Source organism: Pteropus medius, unplaced genomic scaffold (genome assembly GCF_902729225.1).
Source record: "Pteropus medius unplaced genomic scaffold, Ma_sr-lr_union100, whole genome shotgun sequence".
NCBI lineage: Eukaryota > Metazoa > Chordata > Mammalia > Chiroptera > Pteropodidae > Pteropus > Pteropus medius.
In genome coordinates this window covers 534,066-550,226 of record NW_024340849.1, presented here as the reverse complement: position 1 = coordinate 550,226, position 16,161 = coordinate 534,066, and the positions used below count along the sequence as shown (strand labels likewise).

Sequence of the window (16,161 nt, the reverse complement as noted above, 5' to 3'; positions counted from 1 at the left end):
GCTCGTGGGGACGCTGGGCTGGAAGCACCTCAGCTCTGCGGCGTGTGCGCCAGGGCCTGGATCACGGAGGGGCTCCCCGCTACATCAGCGCGTGCGACCGCATCCCGGAGCCGAGCGAGGGGACCCCAGGGGCAGGGGATGCGTGCCGTAGACATGTGGCAGCTGCGTGAGGACCGGCTTAGCGGACAGCATGGAAACCAGTGAGGCTTGAGAGCCATCCGGAGAGGACGCGTGGCTGCGGCCCGGGCGTGGGATGGCGCAACGCCGGGCACTCTATGCTGAACATGTTCTGACACCGCGAAATGCCCCTAAGCATAGTCGGAGGTCGCAGGAGAAGTAGGGACTTTAAAGTAGTAACGTGAAGACCAGCACGTGGTCTGGTGCTCAGCTTTTGAGGTTCTGAATAGACTTTGGAAAAGAAATTTGATGGTCTTGAAAAGTGAGACTTTGGGTGTAACAGAGCTGAGTGTTATTGCGATTCAAGAGGCCAAGTCTCAAAGGGACTGGGCGGAGTATATGCGTGAACAGCACAGAGGAGAGAGACGACACAGTCAGGGCACCCCGTCGCAGGCTCCCCATCTGGCCGCCTCTGGAAAAGCAAGAAGGACAGCCGTGGGCCTCGGGCCTCTCCGCAGGACTTCCAGGAGTGACGTGGCGACAAGCTCAGGCTGGGGCTGGGCAGGTTACAGGAGAGCCACAGGCCGGAGAGGGCCCAGGCCGCCCTCTCGGGCTCCCACATGCTCCAGAGTCACGCAAGACAGACAGTGCCAGAAGTTTCTGTGCCCCGGGAGGGGGCAGGCTGGAGAGAAGAAGGCCCGTGGCCTGTGAAGCATGCAGTAGTGACCAGGGACGTAACCCTTGTGCGTGCCAAGCCCAGATCTTGCAGAGCTGACGGCACACAGACCATGGCAGTGCGGCTGACAAGTGGCCTCCCCATCCTGAGGGGCCAGCAGGTCCCCTCGCACCATCCTGAAGCTTTGGGCAAACACCTGAACGCAGTGCGATTTAAATCTGGAAAGCTAATTGCTGATATTAATGAGCTAAGGGCGAGCATGTCACCGGATTATCTTCCATTACACTGAACATTTAGGAACTTATTTTAGGAAAATTAAGTTAGACTTCACGCATCTTAGCCTTTGTCCTGTGAAATGATATCCACTACCCCAGAACTTCCAAACGTGAGCATACGAAGTGCTTTTGATACTTGCCGGGCGATTCAGGACAGAGTCCCTGTCTGTGGTGCCAGCGTTCCCCGGGGCCTCACCTGTAACCTGCCCAGCCCCACCTGCTCCTAGTGGACGGGCTGGTACTGGGCACCCTCGCCACACAGGAGCAGAGGCTTGTCTGCACCCGGCCGCGTGCCCACTGACTTCTGTCATCTCCACGGTCCCACAGTCAGTCACGGTTCTGCTCTTTGGAACCGCAACGAAAGAGGGTGAGTCGGGGAACAGCTCCTGTGCTCGGGGCGGCCATGGGTGCCCCTGTGCGGCGGCGACGGGAAGTGGGAGGTGGACTGCAGGGGGCGTCACGGTGCTGGAACGGCCGTGTGGCTGTCGGCCCCTTTCAGTCTAGTCATTACGGCGCCTTCCCTGCCACACTGTCGGCGTGTCCTGAAAGGAGATGGAGGAACGAGCTTGCCTGCAGCGTGGCGCTAACATGTGACGGCCGAAGCTTACTTCCGGCACTGCACTTTAGTCTTGTCATTTAGGGTTTTAGTAGCTCACGTGATTATCCTTTAGGACTGTGCTTCTCACTCGCTGTTTTCTTGAGCATGTGGCTTCGTAGGCGCGGTCACCGCCGGTCACACGCTTGGCCGTTAGACACGTGGAGGACATGCGGGCACGCAGACGGCACCTTTGAGCGCCTCAGAGCCAGGAGGGAGTCTTCGGGCCGAGCGTCCACACAGATGACAGGAGCGTGCCCGGCCCCTGGAGACCGCTTTCCTGCTCAGGGCCTGGGGGTCCCACAGACTCCACGCTGTAGCCAGACGGCTGCCCGGGGAGCCAAGAGCAGGGAGCCGCGTCCGGCCGGCGAGTTCCGGGACAGAACTCCTCGTCGCGACCGCCGCTCTGCCTCCAGCCTTGCTGCCGGGGGCTCCCCCGTCCAGCGGGTCCCCCGAACACAGTCGACTTTGCGCCAGCTAGGTTCTGGTCCTGGCCGGACTATTCCTGGCCGCTCGTTTCGGTCGTAACATGGAATCGCTTTATTTCGTCTGTTCTTTCCCCAGAGTGTAGCGTTGGTGCCCGTCGAGCAGGTTGCTCAAGATCTGAATGACCACATTTCAGTACAAATCGTGAAGTCGAGCTTTCTGATGAACAAGATCTGACCGGCCCTTAGTTCACGAACCTGATGGAAGTTCGCGTAAGGAACGGAAAATGCGAGCAGAGGTGACTGAGGCCGACTGCTTCTGGCTGGCTCGCGGGCCCGGCGCGCCTGCACTGCGCCGTGGGCACCAGGCCGCCAGGCTGGGGGCGCCGAGGCCTGGCCGGGCAAACCCCAGGTGGTCTCCCGTGGTGGCACCCTGAAGACGATGACAGAAATCGTGCCAAAGCACTTTGCAAATGGTAGTGGCGATTAGGTTGCAAATTGCTAAGGTCATAGTGGGTCAAAAATTAATCAGTTATTGCCAGTTCAAACCAAAAATGAAACCCCTTTATGTTGGCCGTCGGTGCGGGCTCAGTCTCGTTAAAGTACGTGATTATGCACTCATTTTTGTTCTCTGAAGCATTTTTGCCTGCGTCTCTCTACTTAGAGCACAGGCGAACTCCGGCTTCGAGCCGTGACGTCAGGGTGCCAGTCCCCTCGCCTCGGGCCCCGCTGCAGCGTCATGACACTGTTTTTGAGCTCGAAGGCTGACAAGCCACCTCTGAGACGCTAAGGCTTTTCCTACGTCACCTGCAGCTGGAGAGCGTGACCTGCGTGTCCTTGACCTTCACGTGTGTCTCGCCTTCGGTGATCAGCCAGGGCTCCGAGGCGCCGTCAGGTCGATCCCCACCCACTGGCTCTTCCCGCCTCCGCCACAGGCAGTGCTCATCCAGACGGGGACCCTGTGCACCGCTTTGCCGGACGGCGATTCACGAACCCCTGGGATTTTAGCTCCCTCCGTCGAGGGCGACCTTTCTGTCACCGTGCGCATGCTCATTTCGCACGGCTAACGTGTAATCACATTTAAAGTGAGTGTGCTGCACGCGCTCTCACGGCACTGTGGTATTAGCGTCGTGACCCAGCGTCGGCTCATGGTGGCCGAGGGATCACCTTGTGTCTGAGCTTCAGAGCACGATGGCCACCTAACACGGGCCTCCTTGTGGCGGGTTTGCGAACTTCCACTGACCCTTAGCTGCCATCTGGTACGAATTCAGAGTGCTCCTGTCATCTGCTGCTAATTGCTGTCACCTGCACATTGCAGACCGTCCTGAGATGTGAGCAGGACGCACGTTGCCTTTGGAGCGGGGTCCTTGCTCTGGGCATGCGCGTGTGGGCCCCTAGACAGGAAACAGCGGCAGGCTGGGGGTTTCTCAGCAGCAGCATTTCAAAATGAATTTGGGTGCATTTTAACACACAAGGTACGAACGATGGGGAGCGTTTTGGGAAGGTTACTGGTTCGCCGAATCCAAGTGTTTTGTCTGTTCCGACTTGTCTCGACGCGTCCGGCATCAGGAGCCGGTTCAGGCTGGCGGGGCTGTGCGCGACGTTTTGCAGACGACTTCTCCAGCCTCCTCGGGCAGGACTCCCGCGTCGAGCGCCATGTTACATTCATGTGTGGCGCTTGTGGTTTAGAGAACAGGCAGTGCACCCTGGTTTGAAGGCTGAACTGTCCCCTGTGGCACCGGCGCAGCTGATCATCGCGGACCAGAAAGACGTGTGTATCAAGTAGTTTACAAAATGAAGCCAGCTGTGTTTCCCTACAGACTGCGGCTTCCTGACATGCATCATTAAACCTCATTAGCTACTTCCTTTACAAAGATTCTTGTAGTCTTGAACATTGCATATTAACATTTTCTGCCCCTCCAACTGGAAATTATTTGCTTTATTGTAGAGTGTCAACTTGCTCTGGTTTCTGATGCGTTCTAATTGGTACTTTAGAGTGTAATCATCGTGAGATACCACGCCATGCATTTCTTTATTTGGAAATTAATACAGACCTTTTCACTTTATCTGTCAATCTGGGCAACTTTTCACACAATTCCCAACTCTTGGGATTGCTTACAAGCCATTAAGTATGAAATGGTTCATAAAATGTCTTTGAAGACATAAAGTAACACAAAAATTTTAGATGGTTTAAAATAGCGTTACTTTTTGCCAAAGTACCAGTAATAAATCTCTTAAATAGTTTTAATAACGAAAAGCCAGCTGAAAAGTTTATTTGACCCTATTACGCTTATCGTTTAATTTTTTAAGCAGACCTGCTAAATTCCATTTTCCTTACCAAAGAATGCAAGTCGTGAGAACCATGGATTTTGAAAACTTAAGTAACATTGATTCAAAGTGAGGTGTTAGAACAGTGTGGTCACTTCATCCTCTCGTTTTCTGCCATTCTCTGTCTGCCATTCTGCTGTGCTGCCCTAAAAACTAAAATGTTGATCTGTTAACTTTCGGTCAGTAGCTGGTTATGCTGATGCGTGGCTGGCACAGAAAATGGACAGACCCTCGTCATTGTGCTCAAGATAACAGTAATTCTGAGGCGTTTCGAACCCTGCTCAGCATTTTCTGTATCTTCACATGGTTTTAACATAATCAGAAATAGGTGCTGTGTATTTCATTACAAGGGAATTTCATGAATTCGGTGAAATAGTGATCATAATTTTGATTCCAGTAAATAGTCATAGACCTTGTCAAGTCAGCTAATGACTCTTGATTTAAAAACACTATTGAGTGGTTTTATGTAGTGCCAGGTGCCAGATATATCTGGGGATTGGGGTAAAGACCTTAAATGGTCCATAAATTCCCATATATTTACTCCGTAAACCAAGAAGCATTGAAGGAGGTAGTGACACATTACTGGACACCATCAGAGCCTCTGTGTCACTTAGCAGGGTTCCTGGTACAAAGCCGCCCTCAGAAAAGCAAGCAAGATGTGAAACATGCTAATCTAAACTGCCACACTAGGGCAGGTAACCACTGCGGAATTTTCTTGCTGATCGTCTCTCCCCTCCCCCAAGACGCTATTGCTGAGCGCTGGCACGTTCACGATGCCGTGTGTAGTAGTCGGGGAGGCAGCCTGCTGAAACCAGACTTCCCGGCATCCATCACGTAAAAGCCTTGCTAGCTAACGTTGAGCGAGTCCCCTCGCGTAAGCCATTACACGTTATACTTGTCGGTATGCCAGAATGGAGTTTCGACGGTAACGTTTTTTAATTAATCACCGAACAAATTTCCGCCTTATTTTAGAAACTCATCTATATCATAACCTCTTCTGGAGAGAATCTAGGGCTGGAAATTAAAGACACGTTGTAAATTGATGACCTTGTTTACTAGCAAAAATTTCACCGTTCCCTTTTCCAAAGCGTTTTAAGGAAATTAACTAAGCCGGGGGACAGGTGGTCATCCCCCACCCCCCAACCCCACCCCAGGTCCCATGCAATTCTTCTTTAAAAACAGGGCCCAGGCAGGTTCTAGGCAGGAGGGCTGGGCTGGCGCCTGCTGCTCTGGCCATTCCCCTGCCTCCTGCGCCCCGAGGATGCGGGTCCTCGCTTTGTGTGGGAGAGGAGCACCCCCATCTCTCCCTCCTCCACTCCTCAGCCATCCCCATCATCTGGTGCAGATCTTCAGCGCCTCCGTTCCTGGCATCGGGAAGGCTAGAAGCGCTGTGTTCGCCCTCGGCAGAGTTCAGAGGGTCCCTGGAGGGGACAGTGACTGCAGAAATGCCCAGGCACGATGGCACGAAAGCCCCGGCTTCACAGTCAGCCGTTTCCCTAACGAGTGTTAATAGAGCCCAGACCTTAGGGTCTTTGTTATCGACGTGTTTCATAAACGATTATTTTTCATTCAGTATTATGTTTTATAAATTAAGTGAATGTTTTAAGAGTATATTTTAGGGGTATTTCTGAAACACACACTCACAGAAGATATTTAAAACTTACCACATTCAAGAAAAAATAATGACACACACGTGCACATCCGTCCCAGCACACCGACAAGCATGACACGCAGTGGGCTCGGTCATGAAGCCTCTTCGGTGTGGACACTGAGCCTGGACTAGAAAGCGGAAGGTGACGACTGCCCCATATGTCAACAATTTTACAAGAAGCCACGGTCTGCCCCTTCTTACTGTCTGTTAAAAATTTAAGACTCCTAATAAAAGTCTTTCTTTAAAAATATCAGTACCATTAGAGGTATTATTAGAAAATTTTATTTTTCCTGATCCGAGGGATAAAAGAATTCCCAAGAGTGTGGGGTGTTTTAAAGTCTTTGAAGACGCACGATGCAGCCAGCAGCCAGGGTGCACGGGCTGTGCCGAGACGTCTGCGGACACCACGGCTTTTCCGGGCCACGGTGAGGGCGTCGCCGCTCCCTAAGCTCATGGGTGCTGTGCTGTTCGGCAGGAAGGGTTTGAGAACAGGTTAATCTATTCATAAAAGTATCTCTTAAAACAAATGTAAAATTACCCAAATAAACTGCTTGTTTAATTGGATTAGATTGAAATCCAAATGCCTGACCTCAAATTCACTCATATGAGTGATGCTGAGGTTTCTGCAGTCAGTGCTTAGCTTAGGTTAGTGAAGTAATTATTTTAAATTGGTGGGTGGTCTTGGCAAAACCGTTTAAAATTGATAGCTTGTACATTGTTAAGACAAACATAAGGTAATACACATATGCAGGATCTTGAAACCATTAAGGTCAGTTGTTGCAATTTTATTGACTTAGATTATAGAGGTAAATCTTCAAAAAGCCTTAGCACTGTGCTAGTGTACTGACTGATTACCTACAGTATTTTACGTGTCATATCTTTAAATATGATTCCTTATGGGACACTGGATTCTTATTCAGGAAATTCCCCACCAGATAGAATCCAGCATGTTAAAGTCTAAGAATTGCCTTGAGTTATTCATGACAAAGCATTTAGGTTTACTCCTTTTTTAAAACAAAACAAAACAACTTGTACTGAATATACCGAATTGCTGGAATTGGAGATCCAAAAGCAGGTTTTCAGAATAAAGGAAAAAAGCATCAAACTTGAGCGCCCTCTGCCGGCTAAGCCTCAGCATGCCACACCTTTGCCTTTGCTTTCTGTCCCCAGCTTAGACATGTTATTAAAAAGCAGCAACAAGATATCAGCAGGAAGCCTGGCAGTGAGCGGTGCACACAAGTCTTATTCAGTGTAGCGTTGAACTGGTCACGATTTATATGGTTTGATCTTCTTTACATCTGTTGTAAAATAAGATCGGGAGCGCTATGCATCAGAAAATTATGGGGTTTCCTTAATATTCGGTGCTGGATTTTAATGTAACTTATGGACATAGAGTACAAATTAAATTTCCAAATAGTTTCCAGCTGCTTTGCATATTCGTGCATACTTATTTTTGTTTTAAATATGGCTTTGATGTATCACAAGTTGAGGATATTTGAAATAATGTTTATTACTAAAAATAAAAAAATAAGCAGCTATTTTTAAATTAGTATATTGCTTTAAATTTGATGACTTTTGATATATTGTTGTACTTTAATAAAGGTTAAAATGTAGAAAGGAAACTGTCAGCCAGCAGATCGTCCCGCATGAACGTGTAACATAAGCCTGAGTTTTGCAAACACAGGTTTGAGATGTGTGTATCCGTGTGTTCATAGAAATGTGCCGTTTTGTGGCGTTTTTGACGAGCAGTGTTCCGTTGAGCGAATACGCATCACAGGAAATGCTGGAGTCAGTATCGAAATTTCTCAAATGGTCTGGAAGGCCAGAGGTTTGAGGGGAGACCCTCCAACCTAGCAAGGGGTGTGTTCGCGGGCGCTCGGGGCGATTTCACCTTAGCAACCTGTTTGCCGTAGGCCAGCTGGCAGGGTACATGTGCACTGTCCTAAACGGGACTGGATTAGGGCACGTGCGTGTGAACTCACGGGGAAGGCTATCTAAAAATATAACAACGTGTGAACTCACGGGGAAGGCTATCTAAAAATATAACAACTTCATTTTCTTTCTAAATGCTACATGTTCGAGGAAAACCATCTCATGTAGTAACTATATAGTGAGCAAGGAAAAACCCTTATGTGCTGAATATAGAATGGTCTGGAAGAATTTCTTGGTAAAAATAGAGGATATGAAATATTCTTTCAGAACAGACTTTGAAATGTTATTGTATAAAATGTAGGTTTTGATTTATAAAATGTTATTGTATAAAATGTAGGTTTTGATATATTGTAACATTAAGAACTGTCGTACGGATACTCACTTAGGGAGCTTTTAGAGCTCAGATTATTGAGCCAATAGACGAGAATGGCTAAAAGAAAAGCTCCTGATTTCGCAGATCACTGAGGCGATAAACGGTAGTAGCTCAGACGTCTTCGTGTGGGGCCTGCCTGCAGGTGCAGCTGGCGCTTGACACTCGGTAGTTCGTGCCCAAAAAGGGACAAATCAACTGGAGAAGAGAAGGAAAGCCTATATACCCCATCACTTTTTTAAAAACGAACTTTTCATTTAAACTCCAAAACAGAAAAAGTGATTCCTACAAGATTTAGGAGTTTAATTTAGTGTATGAGTTTCGGTTCTGTGAAATACAGGAAGTACAAACGAAAGTCTGAAAATTACTTATTTTGTTGTCGTTTCTTAAGAGTCTACTAAAAGTGGAAAACATGAGGCCGATGTGCTTCGACGATATTTGAAAGCAGTGTGCTTTTCTTAGGAATTTCAGTCAGGTTAAAGTGTAGCCCTGTGTCCGTTGTGTAGTCACAGTCCAAGTTCTGAATGGCGAGGAGCTGGTGGGCTGGTCCGGGACTAGTTCAGCTGTTCAGAGACGGGGGGGCATGAACAGTAAGGCCCCCCGCCCCCGCCAGGTTCTGTGTCCAACCCCGCTGCTCGGCCTGTGTAGAGAGTTGTCTTGAGTGAATTAACTATTAGATCGGAGGCTTTTCTGTCTTTCGAGTTGTAATGCATTTACAGGGAAACTATAAGACAAATAATATTTAATAATAATATTAATGGTAAAAATAATATTAAAATAATATTTAGCTTTCTACAGGAGTTTAAATGGGCTTTTTGACGTGTAGCCTGTTACTATTTTGCTATTCTAAAATGCCTCTGTAACAAGGAAGTGGGAGTTTTAAGAGGGCAGTAGAAGTGTTCACGTTCACGTGACGTTCATACCGTACGATCAACAGTTAGCGGCGCTTGTGCCTTTCGTCCTGTCTCTTGCAAAGTTGTTACAATGCGAGACTTTGGTTCCAGTGCAGCGTGCACCGTGATTTCTCAGGGACTTGGTAGCAGGACGGGAGGCGTAACCGAGATGGATTGGAATGGCGCTGTGTCACGGAGGTAAGGTGGATTCTGATTGGTCCGTGCGATCATTACAGAAAACCTGGCTGATCTTTCCTTGATTAAGCAGGGGAATACCGAATTTACCCTTTATTGTTGGTACAAACCATTATTTTACTGAGAACCATTAGCTGTTTAAAACTTGGTACATAAATTAAAGAGGAGCTAAGTGGGTTTGTGATCGTTGCCATTAGCACATTTTAGATTATACAGGCAATTATTGTGTTCATTATCCTAGAACAGCCCCTTTGCAGAACCATTGTGGCGTCTCAGACATTATGCACAAATTTTCCCTTGGAGATTAAAATTTCCAGTAGCGTATTTAATTTTGTTATCACAGTTGTTTCAAATAAAACAAATATTATGACAAGTAGAAGAAAATTTGCTTTACTAATATAGGAAATTACAATAAATGTTGAAAATTAGTTCCTAGTATACTTAACTTACCTTTTCTTGTACAGTCATAATTACTTCAAGTGATTATTAATGTATTTTATGCGTGAAAAGATTTTGCAATCCCAGCGAAAGTTTCAGTGTTTCAAGAATTTTTTTAAAGAAGAGATTCACATGAAAACTCAAGTTACCACCTTCTTTATAGAATCTGTAACTTTATAAGGTGACTAGTTTTTATACCGAATAGTTCTTAAGAGTCTGGATTGCATTTTAGACAAGTTGAACAAACTTTTAAAGGTGTTTTGGAGGGGTGAAAATAAAAAATTAACTATTAATCAAAAGTGGACTTTAAAAAAAATAAGAGTTGAAATACATATTTTCTTCTCACTGCGTTTTCTTAGAATTGGCAAAACACAAAACAAAACAAAACAAAACAAGATCATACCACATGCTATGGCTTGGTTCCAATTATATTCCAGGAAGAACAGCCATAGCTCAGAAAAGGCCGCCCAGGAGAACGCGAGGCCAGCCGCCGTGGACAAGTCAGCGTCCACGCTGCCGAGCTCAGCTGCCTCCCTTTGCGGAGGAGGGTGGGGACACAGCGTCCAGCTGGCTTCAGAACTGCTGTACTCGGGGCCAGGCGGCCGCCACGTCTGTCTGGTCCGCTAGAAAGGCCGTAACAGTGTGCGTTTCGGCAGATCCGCGTGCGAGGCGCTTCCTCGGCCACTGTCCCGTGTGTGGCATTCTTCAAGGGAAGCGCTGTGCCCATTTCTGGCTGTGTCCCTGCTCTGACAGTCCTCCACTGCCATGATGCAGGGGAAGTGTGGTTATGCATTTCGCAAGACAGTGATTCTTTATTTTATTACAAGAAAAAGACCCACTCTGCAAGGCCAGATTAAATCATTCCTTTCACTTTTTAATGGGATTTGGATGAATAGAGTAAAATACGCACTTTGCATTCACTGATAGCATCTTTGGTTGAGGTAATTGAGTCTTTTCTCCCTGACCAATGAATAATGACTTCATCTGACCCTCAGCGAGCCTGACACTTAGGCCGCCTTTGTCACAGCAAGAGGAGCCGGGCTTTGAAACATGCTCTACTTCCCTGGCTTAATTTTTCTTCATTTTAATCCCAAACCCTATTTTTCTCAATAATTCAAGCATAAACTATGTAGTAGTTGAAGGAGCGGAAATTGCAAGGTATTTGTCCTCGTCGCGCGGCTTCTTAAATGGAGTTGATAAATCAGGCTGTGGCCTCAGCTGCTGTGTTCTCAAGGGAAGCACGGCCCTCAGGCGGCCCCGCGGGATGGGATGGGACAGGCCGGGACGTGTCAGACCGGTCCTGTGGGCCGTTTGTCTGTCCTCCTTCAGGTTTGCAGCCGCCCCCGGGCTGCGGGCGGGGATCCCTCGGAGGACAGTGCTGGTCTGACGGCAGTGACAAGTGGCCGGAGAAGGGCCTCATCTGCTGCCGCTCCGTGCAGGCTGGCGGCTGGGCTTGTTCCATCTCCTTAGTGAGGGGTCTTTATAGTAGGTGATCGGATCAAGCTCGCTGCCCTGTCTGTTGCTTTTCTTAATGGAGAGAAGTCCTTTTCAGAGAGGCTGCTGGCCGACAGGGATGACGGACACACTGCCTCTTCTCAGGGCCGCAGCCTCCCTGCAGTCCCTACGTGGGGTGCACGGGCCGAGGGAGACACACATCCGCTCTCTAGAGAACGAAGCGAGCCCACAGGTCTGCTCGTGCCTGTCGCCACCTGTCTTGAGCGTCCTCGTGGGCCATCACAACGCCACCACCTAGAGAGGCACCTGAGGTTTTGTGGCTGGACACCCAGACTCATGCGTCCTCGGTGGAGCCCGCCTGGAGGTGCTGGGCCGCGACCCGTTTGCAGAAACCCACCCCTATCTCCAAGGGCTTTTCAGGACAAGAGCGAGGTTAACACACGCTCGTTTTCCGTTCTGATAAAGGCTGATACGAGAGGAAGTTTAAGGGTGCCATCACTATCACGCGTTCAGATGTGTGCTGCTGGGGCCTTAAGGTTATGTCCGAATTTTGTTTTTCAGGTTGGTTTGTTGGACCTTGAACTCAACCAGCTGACCAAAGCGCTGTTTCTGGCACTAGTTGCCCTGTCGGTTGTCATGGTCACCTTACAAGGCTTCGTGGGCCCGTGGTACCGCAACCTGTTCCGCTTCCTCCTCCTCTTTTCCTACATCATTCCCATAAGGTGAGTTTAAGAATTAAGATAAAACAAAGGTCTAGTTTCGTTGAACATGATCTTATTGAAATTTATGTCTCAGTTTGAAAGAAATGATTCACGCGAAGCTCAAGAGGAAGGAGCCAAGAACTCTGGGGAATCTTGGGGAACCCTTCAGTAGAAAATAACATTGGTTGAGGGGTGGTGAAATCGGTTTCGGGAGAATAATCTAGAAATCCGTTACTTTTCCTTATGTAGCCTGGAATGGGTATTGATAACAGTCTTTGACAGGACCCGAATCCAGCGGAGTAGTCCTGTCTGTCGCTGACGGCCTGCTGCCCCCCCTTGCCCTTGGGGCAGTGTGCGCAATCGTCGACGTTTTAAAGTTATCTGTATTTCAGAGACCATCCAACATATCTGTCAAGTTAGATAAAATATTGAGTAAGGTGGTCTTCTAACATGAATAATTTTTCAAAACAGTAACCCGTCTAACTCGAGATTGGGATATAAATAGTTAATATTCGATGTCTGTTTAATTTAAAGACTAATATTAACAACAGATGTATGTAAGTCCATTTAAAAATATTTCCACAAAGGGTATTTTTGAAAAGATGTTCTTAATACATGTGATTGAAATTGTTCATAGGAGTGAGGAATAAAAACCTAATAAATCAGGCCTAACGTATGAATCCGGAAAATGTGCATCTTTTGTAACAAAGAATGGAACGGAAACGTGTAGAACCGTTAGGTGCAAAGATGCAACCATTTTGGAGAGAAAGGCACATCTTTATCTGAGACCAGTTTTCTCTAAGTCTGCCTGAAGGGGCGTGTCTTCCATTTACGGACGTCGTGACAGCGGAGCGGTGGTCTGTTCTCGGGGCTCCTGCGCGCGACACGCCCAGCCGCTGCCGCTCCGGTCGGGGGTGGGGCGCCTGTGTCCCCTCCTCCCAGCACGCGGTCTCGAGCATCACGCGCACACAGCTGGAATGAACGCGCCAGGGTGGCCCCTCCATCCTCACCACCGACCCCCGAGGCCTGCTGCGTGGCCCCGGCGTGGGGGGTGCCAGCCGTGTCGCGGGCCTGCAGGCCCCGGGAGCTCCGCCCCCCCAGGCCCTCCCTGCTCGCTGCCCTCTGCATGCGCGACCCTCCCACCCCCTCCGACCCCAGGCTCCCCGACTGCCCGGTCCCCAGCTGTTGGCCAGCCCACCTCACTTCGGTCGCTGATGCTGGTCTCGCTTGTCTTCTGACTGTCCCTCGCCTGCCCCCCACCTGCTGTGCCCGGGGCCACCAGCGCAGTGCAGGCCGGGCCGGGGCCCCTCACGAACTGGTCAGGCGGCCCCTTACCAAGGCCCTGCCCTGCTCCCTGGGACTGAGCGTGCACGCGGCCTTTGGGCTGTCACGTGTCCCCACACTCATCACACAGACACATGTTGAGTGCCGCAGCCGGGCCCTGGGAGTCTCGTCTTTGTCCCCCAAAGCCCCCTGGGTCGGCGGCAGCAGGCAGACTGTGACTTATTCACCAGTCATGCGGCACTCACGCCTTCAGAAGGGACGGCCCGCAGGTCGTCCTGTCGCACACTCAGCCCGAGTCCTCCTCGGGGGCCTCCTGCGGGTCCCCACACAGCCCTGTCTCCATGCCACCTGCTGCCGCAGTCTGGGGGAATAGGGATCAGGTCACAGCCGGACGTCCTGTGGCCCCGCAGATAGTGCCCGCGGGCTTCGTGGCGCCTGGCGTGTGCCGTGGCCCCAGCGGCAGGATGCTGGCCTGGCGGGACAGGAAGTCTGCGGCTGTGAGGAGCGACCTGGTTTTTTTCACTCTCCTCCAGTGATAGGATACGAAGCGTCACTGACGTGACAGCCTGCCAGCGGGTCGAGTTCCTTTTTGTTCTGAAAGTGGCTCTTGAAACCCCTTCCGGTATCCTCTGCGCCAGTCAGTCACCTCATTCTCTGGATTTTACCTACTGATTTCGCTTGACTTTGTTACCCCTTAGATCAAGGACCTCGATGCCATTACTCCTCTGAATCAGGGTCACAGCTTTCCAGATGGCCCCCTGAGTAATCGTGGCCACTGCAGCGCCTACCCCGATTCCTCACAAGCAGTGAAAGCGCGCCTGGCCCGCCACACCCGCCGGCACCCACGGGACCCGGGATGTCCTCTCAGGGCAGGGTCCGCGGTGGCGGGGGCCGCGCACGCAGCCGTGAGCACCCCCCTCCTCCTCTGCTCTCCCTCAGCTGCCAGCGCTGCCTCCTGCGCCCGTCGCCGTGGAGCCGGCGTGTTTTCCGGGGGATCCCCAAGTTGTGGTTTTGGTTTGTTGCTGTTCTTTCGGTTCTCCCCCTCTGCTTCTGTCAGTTCGGAGATGCTACGCGATGTCACTTTCAGGATGGCCTCTGCTGTGCAGTGCAGAAGGCCTGCTGGGAACGCCGCTCCCTGCTCTTCTAGAGGCCTCTGCTTTTAACGACGGAGGCCACCGAGCAGTATCCAAACCTTTGTTATAGTTTTTTAACGAAACGTTTCATTTCTATGGATTGTCTCCACTTTCTTCAGCAAAATGGCAATTTAAAGAGACTTGACACTTTCTCCCTTATCGAGTTAACAAACGATTACAGTAATGAAGCGTCCTTGTAAGCATTTTAAATCTAAAAGTAGTTTTCATTGTTTTTTTAAATTTCAATTATGTACATAGTAAAAAATGAGATAATACGTGATAACCAGAGAAGGAAGTATGAAGTATAATTTCACTAACTTGATACAGTCTGTAAAGCCTTTCAGTTGTGTGTATACGTGCAGATACGTAAGAACGTGCATATGCGTACGTACAGTATTCACACGCACACCCTCTTTTTTTTTTTTTTGAGTCTGGCCTATTTAAAACTCTGCTTACAAAATGAGGCAGGTACCAGGCTTTCTGCAAGTCTGTTCTAGTTTTTCAGTCAACAGTTTTATGCGTCGCGCTTGGAGAGACTTACTGGACAGAATTATAGCTGCACCTCTGTGTAGCTCCAAAATATCTCACGTCTACTTCAATATGTTATCCTTGTTTTTCACAGTCTCAGGATGTAGCTGCACAGCTTAGCAGAAGGATAAATACTGTAAGGTGTGAGCAGTACGGCATACTGATTTAGCGAAGTAAGGTTTACATTTGACTCAACCAAGTCTGTTTTCCTTTGCAAAATTTCCATAGAACATGAATAAAACATGAATTTAGTATTTGCTAAATATGTTTTTCAATTTAATAAAGGATAGATTTTAAAATATTTCATTTCGCAAAGTGCACAGTTATGGAGATGAAAGTGCTTTTTCCTCTACTGACCTAACTCTCCTAAAGGCTTTTCAAATTTAAGAAAGTTAAGCTGTTTCATAGAAATTCTTCTTTACAGAATAAAATATGTTCGAGTTACCCGATAGAATTTACTGTGTTTTTCCAGGGAAGTGTTACAAGGTTTAGCTCTTCTTTTTGTAACTAAGATGAGTGCGCGTTCCCTGCAGCGTGGGCCGCGCTGGTCCCGTGACCGGCCCGCCTGCCCCTGCGCGCAGGCGCGTTAGCGTTCTGGTTGGTAAAGTAACCGTCTTCTTGGTGCCGGGTCAGAGATTTTCACTGTCGCCTGGGCCCCTGTGGGCGAGGGGGGCGCAGTGGTCTTCGACGGAGTGACATGCAGCGGCTCTGGCAGAGGCACTGAAGGTGACGGCGTCCGTGTGCCTCGGGAGGCAGGGTTTTCCCGCCCTTTCCCGCGAGCTGGGCCGCCACGCGGGACGTGCAGGCGGCCCGCTGGCGCCGCGCAGGTGTCGCATCCCGCCAGCCGGGGCCCGCGCAGGGGCCGCGTCCGCCGCGGCATTTAGAGACGCGCCTTCCTGCGGCTTTCTTAGCAGCTTTTCGTCAAGTTGTCTCCGCAGCATTTCACAAGTGCGTTTCCCCCGTCACACATCCGCACGCGGCCTCATTTTCCAGGAGGACCGCGTTTTCAGCGTCCCTCGCACCTAGGAGTGGCAGTCCGGTGTCGCCGGGTCGGGACATGTGCAGCCCGCCCAGAGGCGGCCGGTGCCCACGCTGGAAGTGCGGCGTTGGGGCGGCCGTCGGGGCGGCTGGACGAGCTTTCGCTGAAGAGCTGCCGCAGGTGACC

General features: G+C 49.7%; 1 protein-coding gene across 6 annotated transcripts in view; it reads left to right on the top strand.

Moving 5' to 3' along the window:
• ATP9B (ATPase phospholipid transporting 9B) overlaps positions 1 to 16,161 on the top strand; it is a 157,254-nt gene that overhangs the window by 89,033 nt on the left and 52,060 nt on the right. For all 6 annotated transcript variants that reach the window (XM_039839358.1, XM_039839349.1, XM_039839342.1 and 3 more), the window contains one exon: positions 11,912 to 12,072. In XM_039839358.1, coding sequence (XP_039695292.1) covers positions 11,912 to 12,072 — 161 coding nt within the window. The remainder of the gene's footprint in view (positions 1 to 11,911; positions 12,073 to 16,161) is intronic.